This window comes from Lactuca saligna, chromosome 8, assembly GCF_052625555.1.
Source record: "Lactuca saligna cultivar CGN05327 chromosome 8, ASM5262555v1, whole genome shotgun sequence".
NCBI classification, from domain to species: Eukaryota; Viridiplantae; Streptophyta; class Magnoliopsida; order Asterales; family Asteraceae; genus Lactuca; species Lactuca saligna.
Genome location: NC_136424.1, coordinates 3,316,447 through 3,330,729, shown reverse-complemented (window position 1 = coordinate 3,330,729; position 14,283 = coordinate 3,316,447). Strand labels below are relative to the sequence as shown.

Here is a 14,283-nt window from a genome sequence, read left to right as displayed (position 1 = left end):
CAAGACTCCATTTTTGTGTTGAAACAGGACTAAGGGACCTTAGATCTGTTATTTTCGTTCTCTAGAGTTTCTTAACTACCAAGAAAAGGTCCAAAATCAACAAAAAGGACCAAACTAGAAACCCTAACTAGATCTAGAGATTTGAGTGTAAATGTTCAAGCTTTTTACCTCCAGAAACTTCTCAAGGCCGGCTATATGCAGATTCTTGAAGCCAAAGACACTCCAAGCTTCCTTGACCACTTCCTTCTTTTTGGATGAACACTAAAAGGACCACAATTTCACTCTCAAGGCTCAAAATACACTCACAAAGGATGTTAAGATTTTCAAAGGCTTTTGAAGGTGAGGGAGGATGTAAAGGGCGATGCTCAAAGGATTTAAGGCCGCTTATATAGGTCTCAAGTCCGAACATTAGGGTTTGAACATCCTGGCACGTACGCCCAACGTACGTGTTGTCCCTCTGCGATCCTCAATGCCAAGTACGCTAGGCGTACTTAAGGATCTCTTGTGACAAATTATTAATACTTCAAGGGCTATAAGGTTATACCTGATTTGGAGTGTTACAAGATCCAATTATTAAATGCTATCAAAACCTCAAGCATACTTTTGAAATCTAGTAAATATCAAATATAACAAATAGATCTAAAAAATTGAATGAGAAACACCTGAAATCTAGTAATAATTTCATTTTTTTTATTCAAATTTTTTCCTAATAAGTCGTAAATAAACAAAGCCTAAAATTGATAAATGATTATTAAAACACAAAATGGGTAAAGATTTTACCATATTATCGGGATTGTTCACGAAATCATCAATTGCTTCCAGAGAAAGAATTTTTCAAAGAAAAAGTGTGAAAAATGAAGGAAAAAAATAACGTTTTTATATCTGGAAAAAGGTACGTTCATAGATGACATGCTTAAATCGCAGATAAACTAGTCCATCTGCGAGCGTACAAGCCGCTAAAGCATGGTTGTACTTTAGCGACTTGTACGCTCGTAGATGGCTTGCTAAAATTGTAGATGGTTTCATGGCTAAATTTGTAATTTGAGTTTTTTTCTTGCTATTTTCCAAAAAGTAATTAAGGAATTAAACTATATTTGTAATTTTCTATATATAAACTCTAATAAATAATTTCTATATATAAACTCTAATAAATAAAGGTTTTTTTTCCATTTGTCACACTCTTATTTACTTTGCCAAATGTCATTTTTTGGCTATTTTGAATTAAATTTTTTTCCACATGTCGTTTTATAAATTTTCTATTTTTTTAAATTCCACATAATATTTTAATGGAATAATTACAATAAATATAGTAATAAATGGCTATCATTATCATTAATAAACTTACATTTTAATTTCAAAATTCTCAAAATTAAAGCTCATTAGTTTTTTTGTTTATTTATTTAAATTTAAAACATAAAAAATATTTTCATAATAATAATTCATTATTTTCTTTATTTTCTTATAAATTCAAACTTCTTAAATATTTTGATATTTATATATATTTTTTAATTAACTAATGTAATACATGAGATCTCATAACGTGTGTGTGTATAAACAATTTGTCATTTTTTGTAATTTTACACATTTCAAAAGTTTCTAAATATTTTGTCAAACACTCATATAACAAATAAAACCAGGTTAACTTCCAGTTACGAGATATCTGTTCCTAAATTTAAAATACGGTGTACTTGAAAAGTTTTTAACTATTTTGTCAAACACTGATATAATAAATAAAATGGAAAATGACGTTTACCTGCTTTTTTGATCACTACAACCTAATATACAAGGTTAAAGCTGATGTGACTTATGATTTGAAATTTTTTTAGTAAAACAAAAGATTAATAATAATAATAAAAGACAATAAAAACCCAACATTTCCATTCTGCAATTGAAACATCATACGTATATCATAAGCCTTCGATGAAGAATAGGATCATAAAACCCTTTGGAGTTGACATGGTCAACTCCAAAGTTTTTTTAATTCAAAATCGATGTAAAGTTTTAAGCTTTTCGAGAAATGTAAAACGGTAAATGATTTTTTATAGTAAGTGGTTGTGCTATGATAAGAATGTTGTTGAAATCTGGAACGAAATCTAAGTTGATTTTTCGTTTTAGATGTAGTATGTTTGACATGAAAAAGTCAAAGTGCTTAATTTTGGGATGAGTTAATTACCTCTCTGTTGTAGACTTGAGTAGGGAAAGAAAAGTTTCTGGTTTCAAGTGAGAGATACCAAGTTATGATCGAATCAACTGGCAAACAAAGACTGGTGTTGTTCAATTTCACATTTTTCTTCCACCACAAAACAGGAGTGAAAACCCGAAAATACCATTTTCCATTCGAGGAAGACAAAAGGGTTTGCTTCTTTTTGGTGTCAATGTAGGCTTGCCATTCTTTATATACAAAATCATCAACATCTTACCCCATTTGTGGTTCAAGTATCTCTCCCAGAGATGATCTGGTGTGCACAAAGCCCGAAAAAACCTGGATACCCATGACATACTTGCTAATCCGGCAGGAGAAAGCTTCTCAAGAATGCATTCCAAGGGTAAATCTGGCAGATCATATAAGCAAACATCATCTTTCTTCTTATTCTTTTCGAAAGTCTTTGTTTTTTAACTGATGATACTATTTTTCATTCGATCAAGAGGACGCAGACTAAGAGAAATCATGATTGTTCTTAATAGGTGCTCAAAAAAACATTGAAATGAATAAGAACACACTTCGAAGTTCCAAAATGGGAATGTTTTGAGGAAGGAAAACATTGATAGAATAATTGAACGTAAAGAAGAACATTTGAGAGAGAGAGAGAGATGGTGGGCCCTAATTTTTATTATTATTCTTTTTTTTTTACTAAAAAATTCAAAAGAATAAATCACATCAGCTTTAACCTAGTATATTAGGTCGCAGTGACAAACAAAGGATGTCGATATCAACTTTGTTCCCTTAAAGGGTACGAAAAAACTTTAAGGACTAAAATGATAAAGTCGAAATATATAATAAGGCCGTTGCTTCATTTTCCCTAAATAAAAACCAGTGAGGTATCCGTTCCTAAATTTAAAACTAGGTGTACTTGTAAGAAGCGTGAACCGGTCCACTATAATTTGATAACTTAATGGAGAAGTGTTTCATGCGAGCGAACATGGACAAAGCGTACATGAGTACACGGCATGAAACTGTCCGTGGTGATTGGTGAAGGATCCGTTTGTATCAAAATTAGTTCACATTGGGGAAAATACATCGACATATGTGTATTGGTCATGAGAGAGGGTTTATTTATAATATTAAAATGAGTATAATATTGGACGAAAGTTTGTACATAATATAATTATATATACTATATAGTATAGATTTTATTAAAAATAATTATTTATTGATATTAATTTTGAAATATTGGACGAAAGTTTGAAATATAACATTGTATTGTTTTTGATTATATGATAATATAGTTATTTATTAAAAACATATAATCTTAATCTTGTCTACCCATAGATTACATGTGAAAAAATTGAATATAATTTAGATTTATTTTTATTTTTTACTTATTAATATGATTGATTAATTAGATCGACCTATATTAGAACCACAAATTCTCAATGACATCCACTCATAGGTTGTGCTTGTGCGTTAATAAAACTAAATATCATATGTAATTTAGTATTATTCTATCGTTATGGTTATCTATTTTTAAAATAACTTATATTTACCTCAAAATTGTTAGAAGTTCAAAAATTCATACTTGTTAGAAAATAGTTTTCGAGTTTGTATTTTGTCTATAAAATAAAACCAGGAAAATCAGAAAAGAAGTTCCAACATGTGAATTTTTCGTTTAGGTTTTTTTTTTTTTTTTTTTTTTGAAAATTATGGTTATTTTATAATTTTCATTGGCCAAAAATAATCATTGTATAAAACATTTTCATTTCTCTACAATTTATGACCAATAGTGTGAATAAATAGTTGAAAGAAAAACCCGGAAAGAAAAGGTTTACGACATGTGTCAACTTTCAAGTAAGCTGTCCCTGCTGGATTAAAAACTGTTAACTGGAAATGACTTATTTAGCCTCATTGTTGTTTTATGCGAAGTTGGCGGGTTTTTGGATTCATGCCTGATTTAGCACGGACAACGTGCCTTGAATACCGCGCCCACCGTACACGTATAAGCCTATAAGATTTCCACGTCGAACACTTGTACTTCTGAAAATTGTCAATTGCACCCCTCACTGTATTAGAAACTATCATTTTGGGCAACTTTTCAATATTATGTATCCATTTCACGTCCCTCCATTATTGTAACCCATGTGTCATTATATTTCTCATTACATTCAACAATCAATATTATTTTCTTGTTTTTAGTTTATCATTTTGACAAGTGTAAATTAGACAAAATAGTTTTTTTTTTTTTTTATTTATCAAATTTATAAATTATAAATGGCTAAAATAATTAATAAAGTTTTGTGAAAAATAATTATGAATAGTAAACTTGATTTTGATATTTCATGTTAAACATATCTAATTCATAAAAAAGCTTTTAATTCCAAAAAAGTTTCTCGACAGTCATTGGGCATTTGGGCTCGAGTCCAAGGGTAAGTGGGTCGTATCAACAATTTCGGTATGGATACCACACATAATTTATAGATACTAACAAATGTTCTTATAAATATTCATAACCATTTTTCAGCATGTTGTTGCTAATAGACGATCATTCATCTTAGTGCATAGATGGTTCTTTATCCAGCTTCATTGCTGACAAAGAATGTAGCAAAAGGCAAAATCAATGCTAATTTCAATAGAAGATATATACTTGTCTGTTTCGATTATCCATAAATGTGTGTCCATCTGAGTTGTTGATACTCTTGGGTCCAAAGTAAAGAGAAAAAGTGGGGTAGAAGCTTGTTTTCTTATAATTTGTTCCCATAACTATCAAATGTCAAAAACACGGGTCTTCCCATTATTTTTACGCAATGGGATCACAAATCACAACAATATACTTTTGTATCACTAAAGTACAACCATCACCAAGACTAGAAATCCATATTTCTTCAGCATCACATTGTTCATGCCTCAAACTTTGCCACAAATCTCATACTCTTGAACCCATAAACTGCTGTACAAACCAAAAAGAAAAACAATACAATTTCAAAGGACTTAACAAGAATATGTATGAGTCTATTATAATTTATATATATATATATATATATATATATATATATATATATATATATATATTGATATTGATGTTTCTTTTTAATTTAATGCCAACACAGCGACCTATTACCAAAAGTAGGAAAATGAGGTTTACCTCATCAAGTCATATAACTTTTTATAACTTTATGATGTTAGGTGAGTAGTACAACACCATATGCGATGTGATGCTATTCATTAACATCGGGATTTGGTGTTAAAAGTAATTTCGTTTGTACAAATGGGTCCTTCAAGTTTGAATATTTGCATTTTTAGTTTACGATTTATCCAGAAAAGAAACACAAGGAGGGAGTTAATGGTAAATTTACCTTGACTCCTGGTGGGGTGTTTCCGGGTTTAGCTGTGGTGGTGCTCCCAAAAAGGGTAATACCAGAAGAATTGAACTTGTTCTTCTTTTCTGCAGGTTTTAGGATTTGGAAAGAGCACATTAAAGTCTCATCGACACTCATCATAGCCCCTGCATTGTCAAATTCCCCACAATAATTTGGTGCAGAAAACACAGTTACAAGTTGTCTGTTAGCAAAAAACTCGTACCCATCTTCCACCACCTGAAAAAACCAATCTAAATTACACCACAAATATCTCTTCAAAAGCTACATTACATAAGAAGGGTTTAAATGCCTATTTATGCAACAACAATGTTTCAAACTTTTAACCAATTTATGCAACAACAATGTTTCAAACTTTTAACCAATTTATGCAACAACCATTTTCACCTTTTTATCAATTTATATAACACGATTAGCCCTTAACCCTAAATAAGAATATAATTATAAATATAAAACTCATCATATCATACCTGGTGAGCACGACAAACAAGATCAAGATCATGTTTCTCTAAAAACTCGGTGACAATATCAGCACCAAAAGTATATGAAACTCCACGATCATTCATACCCCAACCCTTAACATCAAGACAAGGATCCGACCACAAAAGATCACATAACAAACCACTATCGGGTATATCAGTAGGCCTTTTTAAGTTTCTTATCTGATCCAGATTATTTAAGTCGGGTGAAAGGCCACCATGCATACACAAGATCTTTTCATCAATGAGAGCAGCCACAGGCAAGCAATTGAAGCAATCTGAAAAGGTCTTCCATAATTTCACATTGAATCTTCTTTTGCATTCATCATAGAATCCGTATATACGGTTTATTGAAGCACATTCATGGTTTCCACGTAAGAGGAAGAAATTATTTGGGTATTTTATTTTGTACGCGAGGAGAAGGCATATTGTTTCTAGGCTTTGTTTGCCTCGGTCAACGTAATCACCAAGGAACAAGTAATTGGCTTCAGGAGGTAATCCGCCATACTCAAAAAGACGTAGAAGATCTGAATATTGACCATGGACATCACCTAATAACCATTCAAGAAGTAAAAAAGAAAATCTAAAATCAGAGACTCCGTATTTTACATACATCATGAACTTGTAAGAGTTGACCAGATTCAGATTTAGTCCACCTCTTAACATCAATCAGAAAGCAATACAAATTTAACATTTCTGTTGTTGTTGCTGTGCTATCGATAGGGAAGTAATTCTAATCGTTTGTTTATGGGCATCTAAAATTCAAAAATTGAACTTCAATACCTCATTTGATTGTGTAATCAAATGGATAAACAGATGACAAAATAATGCAATTGACCACCAGAAAACAAACACGATGTTAACAAAAAAGATTTAAAGTAAATCGGGAACCCCATAAAAAGCAAAAAATGAAATCGATTAAATACAGAAACCTAAAAGGGAAATGAAACGGATTATAATAGTAATAATAATAAAAAAGAAGAGGAAATACCACAAATCTTGATGGGGGCTTCGATTTCCAGCAAATTAGGCTGTTGCAAGAAAATCTCTTTAGAAGCAACACAAAGTTGCTTGATTTCTGGCTCAGTGAGTTGCACCTGTTTACCAGGTTTGCCTCTAACTTGAAGCAGCCTCTGAATTATATCATCGAGAACAGCCTGCTCCATATGGATAATCGGAGAAGGGAAGATGGGTTTTGGATGGAAGATTGAAAGAGAATCTTGAAGACCTAAGGGGAGAGTAACAAGAGAGCAAAAGAGGAAATTTTGGTTAGTACAAACACAAAAGGTCAATGAGCGGGGGGTTGGAGCGACCTGGAAGGGTGTGGACGTAGTAGACGTTGTGGCTGTGGCCCCGATCTCGCTTTGAATGGCGTGTCTTATGTGTGTGCGCACGGTGACTTTGCGTGGCAATATGTGTATAATAAATTAATTAATATGTTTAGTATGTGACATATAAATTTATAAGGGATAATGGCCCAAACATCTAAAGTCGAAAAGTTATTAATTAAAATGGCAACATTTGACCACATGTCTTATTTTCTTAGATTTAATATAGGGATCATATGATTTATACAAAACTAGATGGTCAAAATATGTTCATTCGGTACAACAAAAACTAACGTGGAGAATCCTTTTGGTCAAAGTCGTCGGTTAGCAAACCAAAGTGCCCCTCACATAAGGGGCACATTCGTCATTCAACATTGACATGTCATCTATTCATATGGTGGTTCGTTATTTTGTTTTCATTACATATCCCTCGAAGTTAGGGCAAATAGTGTGACCTAAAACCTCAAGAAGACGTACAATAAGCACAAGCTTGAATTACACTCATTTTTGCTTTATGGAAACGGTAATATCATTAAAAAGCTACCATTAGCAAGTAATTAAAGCATGACGGAAAAAAATAGTACAAACAGAAAGATAATGAAAACATAGGAGAAGTAGAAAAAAATCAAAAACTAAAAGGAGGAAGTAGATTAATGGGCAAATGGAAAATAACTCCACTCAACCCAACCGCCATAATTCAAACGACTCATATGCTTACACCATCAGTATGAGTTTGAGATAATATCATTCGCCACCTTCAGTGGAGCAACTGGAATATTCTTGAAGATCTTATCGTTCCTGGCGAACCATAAGAACCATAAGACTTCAAATAGAATAACATCACTAATCACTTTCTTCCTTTGACGCTTGTCCCAGATAGTACTTGTATTAAAGAATTCAGTAGCACTAGAGAACCCCTGAACCGTAATATCACACCATTTAAAAATCCAGAAGTGAACCTCTTTGACGAATTCACAATGCAGAAAAATATGATCCATCGATTCAACATCCTTGTTGCATAAAGTGTACATCTGATTTGATACTTGTAGCCCTCATGTTATTAGATTGTTTGCTACTGGAATTCTTCCATGCATAACTCTCCACACGAAACACCAAACTTTTAATGGTATTAATTTTGACCAGTAGATCCGCAACCCTTTAAAGAGGATTAATTTTGAGTTTATGATACGCCTCATACTGTTTACCACGTATTTACCGTTTTTTGTCGGCACGAAATGAAAAATGTATGACGAAGATTCCTCTAAGTTATTCAAGTCACCAAAATCCTTGTATGGTTGAAGCAATTCGTGAAGTTCAGAAGAGGTGGAAGGTGACTGTTTCCAACACCACGTAAAATCATTTGCTGATACACGGTCAGAAAATTTACAGCTTTTGACCGATTCAATCTTATATAGATGGGGAACTTTTCTTGAAACGGGACCAAACCACACCACACTTCTTTCCAGAACAAGATCTAAATATCTGATCCGGAAATGATTTTGAATATCTGATGAGGATCAACACCTAGATTACCCAAGGATTCAACTCCACTTTGGACCCATTGGAGGTTTTTCTGGCAATGAAGTGTGTTGGTTTCTTACTCAAGTTATGTAGACTTGTAATGACATTCTTTCAAAGGCTCTCATTCTCGTTTACCAGACGCCACCACCACTTGATTAAAAGTGTCAAGTTTTGTCCTTTTAGAGTTGATACCCCCCAAACCACCATCAGAGATATGGGCTGTGATTTTAGACCAACTGATCCAATGTATCTTGCGTTTTAAATCACCGTCACCCCACAAGAAATTTCTTGCTTTAGATAGAGACATAAAGTAACTAGGCAAACTATTTAGGACGGACTTGATTAAAGTAATACGACCCCCAAAGGAAAGAGATTTGGCTTTCCAATCAGATAGACGGGTTCTAAACTTGTCTATGATGGGTTTTCAATGTTTTTTCAGTCCCATATGTTCTTTTCATAAAATCCAATTTTTTTTATAGGAATTTATCTAATATCATTATGTAACGTTTGCAAAATCGGGCTAGACATTTAAGATATAATATAAGTTATGTATTAAGAAAAAATAGGAAAAAATCAATAGAATTGTCTATAAATCGTAAATTTAAGTGCGTCCACATATATATATATATATATATATATATATATATATATATAGAGAGAGAGAGAGAGAGAAATTACACGTCGTCCCGATCCCGAAATTATAAATTTCGTAGAAATCTGAGTTCATATGAAGGAGATATAAATTTTATAAGATATAAAAATCAACCGCATAATTAAAAAATTATTAACGTCAAAAGGTACAGAGAGAATGGTTGATTTTTGGGTAAAGACACTAAAATGAAAATCGTACTACTCTTTAAAATATAAAATTTGGTAAAAAGAACACCAAAATCATAGTTCGAACGAGAGAGTTATGATTTTTGCAAAATCATTAAATCATATAAAAATAAATGATAAAAATAAATTCATAATTAGCCAATGGAGCCTAAAGGAAAGTCGTACTACTCGTTGGAAGCTAAGCATGAAAAAACGCCAAAAACAAAGTCTATATGAAGAAGTTATGGAATTTACAAAATCCGTGTTTTGCGTCATGCGCGATGCTCGCTTCTAGAAGGTGAAAACGAGGAACACGAAGAGTCTGACACGTGGCACAAAGTGGCTGGGGAGACGTCACCTTAAAATGCATGAAGTGCACCCCTTTTGCACGTCGTGCACCCCAAAATCGACTATAAATAGGATGTCAAACCTCATTCTTTCTCCTACAACTTCCCAAACACTCTCGATTTCTTTCAGTTCTAGCCCATTTTCTCTTAGTTTTAGCCCTCGGCGAAGCCCTGCGATCCCTAAAGTAGTAGTAGCTAGTGGGTAGATTCTCTGCCAATGTAATTTCCGAACTTTTGTCAGGAAGAACCTCTATAAGTTAAGCTACACTCTAATCTTTTCAGTGTAGCTTATATTTATAGTCATAAGTCGTTATTTTGAACCTATAAATAAGATTTATCACTAATTCCATGTCGTTATACTTATTAATCTACTTACGGAAGAGGTATCTAGAATGGTCACATTGTCTTGGTTATTGGATTTCAGAAAAACTATATGCTGAAATGGTCCTGCCTCCCAGCTGTCCTGCCTGACTGATCCTTACTTGATAGATCTTGATGTACACATTGAGATTAGTGAGGAATCTAAACTATAATTATTATAGTCGTCGGGATTATGAAACTAGACTAAGACTTAGTGTTATACATTTAGGTCATTGGAAGTGCTAAGGCGAGGTTTTGCCCAAATTCTGAGGCATCCACTTTTATCAGGTGAGTGCATAGTTACTTTTATCTTACACATATATATGAAGTATCTAGATAATTACATGTTTATATGCTTATTATTTATGCTAAGAATATTGTGTGTTAGATAAGATATTATGAGATGATATTTAACTGATTTAATTATATACATATTTATACACTTATAAATATGTATTAGGTAGTAATAGGTGATGGTAGATAGGAGATGATGCATATGTGATGATAGATAAATAATGGTATATAAGTGATGATAAATATGAGATGACTAGGTGATGCTCTGACCTTGACTTGCGATGTTGCGATGTAGTAATCTACCATAGAATAAGTGGTGACAACTGACTAATCTAAACAAGTCATGTGGAAACATCAGCCGACTCGTAACCTGTAGATGATGAATTACAAGTTCAGGCGATATAGTAACTACGTATTCATGCGATGATAATCTAACCCTTACTGGACACGTATTTGGAGAGTAATCCCCAAAACAATACAAAATATGTGACATAGGCGATGATCCTTAGGAATAAACATATAAGGAAATACGATGTATGAGATGACTGGTAAATGGGATGTAGGAGATAACCCTTAGGATAAATCCTTAGGGAAATATAAATAGTAAAATGGGGATGTGTAATTGGGTTAATTTTTTGATAATTATATATTAACTATATTATTGTAGGTTGAAAACCCCATGTGTTCACCAGGTTTGCCAACTTGACCCACTTAATTTATTTGAATTACAGATTATTAAATAAAAATACTCGGATAATGATGTATGAGAGATTAAAGGAAATGTAGACCGTTAGAATATTGAGACATTTTAAGTCTTTGTTCATGCTTATGTTCCAGTATTGACGATGACATCCCAAGTTTTATAATTAACACATGTTTATCTGAAAATGCTTTGATAATATTATTATCATGTTTTTGGGACAAATTCCACATAATTAATCTTTTTAAAAGAACTTTGATTTAATAAGCATAAACAAATCGGTCTTTTCTAGTCGTAAAAATGGGTACGTCATAGTTGGTATTAGAGCATTAGTTTAAGAGAACTAGGAATTTGAGGATTTTGTAGACTTAAACTTAGAATGTTAAGTAATGATCGTGAAATGTGTGTCCATTATATTTTAGGTAGTACACTTGAATTGACACAAGCATTGGCTTACTTTAGGATAAGATGCCTAATTTGCTTTCATGTGATAAATGTTTTGTATTATAACATGCCTTATGAATGCTTAAATTACTATTACTTGACTAGATTAAGGGTCCATTGTCAAATATAAGTTAGGATAAAGAACTTCTATTTGTTCAGGATTCTAAACGTATAATTATGGTATTAGAACTGACATATACCTTTTCAAAGTGATAAGGAGGATTATGTGTCAAAAAAACCGTCCTTGTTTATATTCTCATCTCAATACACTAAACGACTGCTTTGGTATATAGAACGTCATGTGAGGACACATAGTGGTTTTGGAAACAATAACGAAAACCGTCAGCATGAACCTCGTGTATTCGAGCGTGCACCTGGAGTAGTACTAGTAACTGAACATGTCATAATGAAAATGATTAGGGATCTGTTAGCATAGCGGAGGGAAGAAATGAGACAACTCATTCAAGAAAATGGAAGAGATCCTACTGTGTCTGTTATATGGCCTGAGCTCAATGAGGAGCAATCTGAGGAAGGAAATTACAGTAGGACAATGAGTCGCTTGGAACCCTAAGTTGTTGGAAAGAATAACCCTAAGGTGGGGATTGAAGGAAAAGGATGCAAGTATAAATACTTTTATGGCTACCGAACCACCAAATCTTTTTGGAAGCCCAAAGCCAGTAGATATTATGGAATGGATCTCCGAGATGGAGATGGTATTTGAGAGTTGCAACTGCAGCAACAAGCAGAGGATTATCCTTACAGTCTAACAACTAAAGACTAGGGTATTGAGCTGGTGGAAGTTATTGGCCAATACCATACCTAAAGGAGAGGTTGATAAGATGTCGTGGGAAGAATTCTTTATGCAGTTGAAGAGAGAATATTGCACTGAACAAGACCTTCTAGAGACCAACAATGAATTCCAAAACTTAAAGAAGGGCAAGATAACCATCATCAAGTATGTTGCAGCTTTTACAGATAAGATGAAGCTAGTTCCTTATATGGCTCCCACCGAGCTTTCCAAGGTAAATAAGTTTGATAATAGACTAACGACAGACTTTGGTCCAATGGTCAAACAAGTAACCACATTGAAAGTTGTTATCTGGACAGCTAGGAATGTTGAGACACAAATAAGGGAGAAGAGTTTGGAGAGAGATGATAAAGGAAATAAAGCTTGAAGGATCTTCAAAGTTTGATAAGAAAGGAAGATTCTCGAAAAGGAATCCTAATGATAAGAAGTTTAGAGGAAGCAGTGAAGCCAAATGGTGCAAAAAGTGCAAGAAGAAGAACTTAGGAAGATGCGACAGAGAAGTGACCTGCTACAAATGTGAAAGGATGGGTCACTATTCTAGAGATTGCACTTTCGATGACAAGAAGTGTTATGAATGTGGAGATGGTGGGTATATTTCGAAGAACCGCCCAAATAAGAATGAAACAATAAGGCAGAATGTACCACCAAAGTTGAAGTCAATGGCATATCATACGATCCTTGATGAAGCAATAATAGACCGGGAATAGAAAGCGGCTTATCCGGAGATTGGGATATGTGGGATGAGGTGAGCAGTATTAGAATGAGCTATAGTCATGTAAAATAAATAAATCTTATAACTATTTTCGGGGATAATGCAATTTCTTAAATTATGTTGTGTGTGTGATTTCCTTTTTGTTATAACTTAGTGGATTGCAAGGCAATACTTGGGAAGATTATGACTATGTGTGAAAGGTAGTAGAAGCCTATACTACTGGAAGCACATGACTCACACTTGAATCAGGGAAAGTCACAACTCTTAGATATAGGAGAAGGCAAAATTAGTGGTCCTAACGATGGCAAATCGATTATTGATATTCTGCAGGTTATTCTCATTAATGATCTGTATGATCCTATAGGTTTATTAATCGACTTTATATATCCTTCAATTCTTGAAGATTCTAACAATCCGGGATATTTTCAAGAAAGAGCAATACTTGCTCCAAAAAATGAATTTGTTAGAAAAATAAATGATCGATTGCTATCATTGTTTGTAGGAGATAAAGTCGAATATTTAAGTTTAGATAAACTATGCCAATAAGAGTTTATCCATGACCAGTTTATACTCACATGGTGTTTTAAATGGTCTTAAAGTCACAGGTTTGCCTAATCATAAGTTAGTTTTGAAAGTCGGGGTTCCAGTTATATTGCTGAGAAACATTGATCAGAAAAATAACTTATGTAATGACACTAGACTACATGTGATATATTTAGGCAAACGTGTTATTGAGGCAGTTATCATATCTGGAAGTAATATTGAAAATCAGACATTTATTCCAAGAATGTTCTTAACACCATATGGAAAAAAAATCTCATTCAAATTTCAAAGAAGACAATTTTCATTTGCCATTTATTTTGCAATGACAATTAACAAGAGCCAAGGACAATCTTTATCTTAGATTGGTTTGTTTCTCAAAGATTCGGTTTTTACACATGGTCA

At 33.2% G+C, this 14,283-nt stretch overlaps 1 protein-coding gene and 1 pseudogene across 2 annotated transcripts; both read right to left on the bottom strand.

Moving 5' to 3' along the window:
* Positions 1-1,878: 1,878 nt before the first annotated feature.
* LOC145008698 (F-box protein At2g41170-like) lies at positions 1,879-4,237 on the bottom strand (annotated as a pseudogene).
* Positions 4,238-4,876: 639 nt separating this feature from the next.
* Positions 4,877-7,358, bottom strand: LOC145008930 (serine/threonine-protein phosphatase PP1 isozyme 3-like). Of its 2 annotated transcripts, none has more exons than XM_078967553.1 (4): positions 7,000-7,358; positions 6,000-6,559; positions 5,509-5,748; positions 4,877-5,102 (listed from the first exon to the last, which is right to left on the bottom strand). In XM_078967553.1, the coding sequence occupies exons 1-4, from the start codon at positions 7,172-7,174 to the stop codon at positions 5,079-5,081; spliced, it is 999 nt and encodes a 332-aa protein (XP_078823679.1). In that variant the 5' UTR covers positions 7,175-7,358; the 3' UTR covers positions 4,877-5,078. The 2 variants fall into 2 exon arrangements, with proteins under 2 accessions (XP_078823679.1, XP_078823678.1); XM_078967552.1 differs by having other exon boundaries at positions 4,877-5,099; positions 7,000-7,306.
* Positions 7,359-14,283: the final 6,925 nt, after the last annotated feature.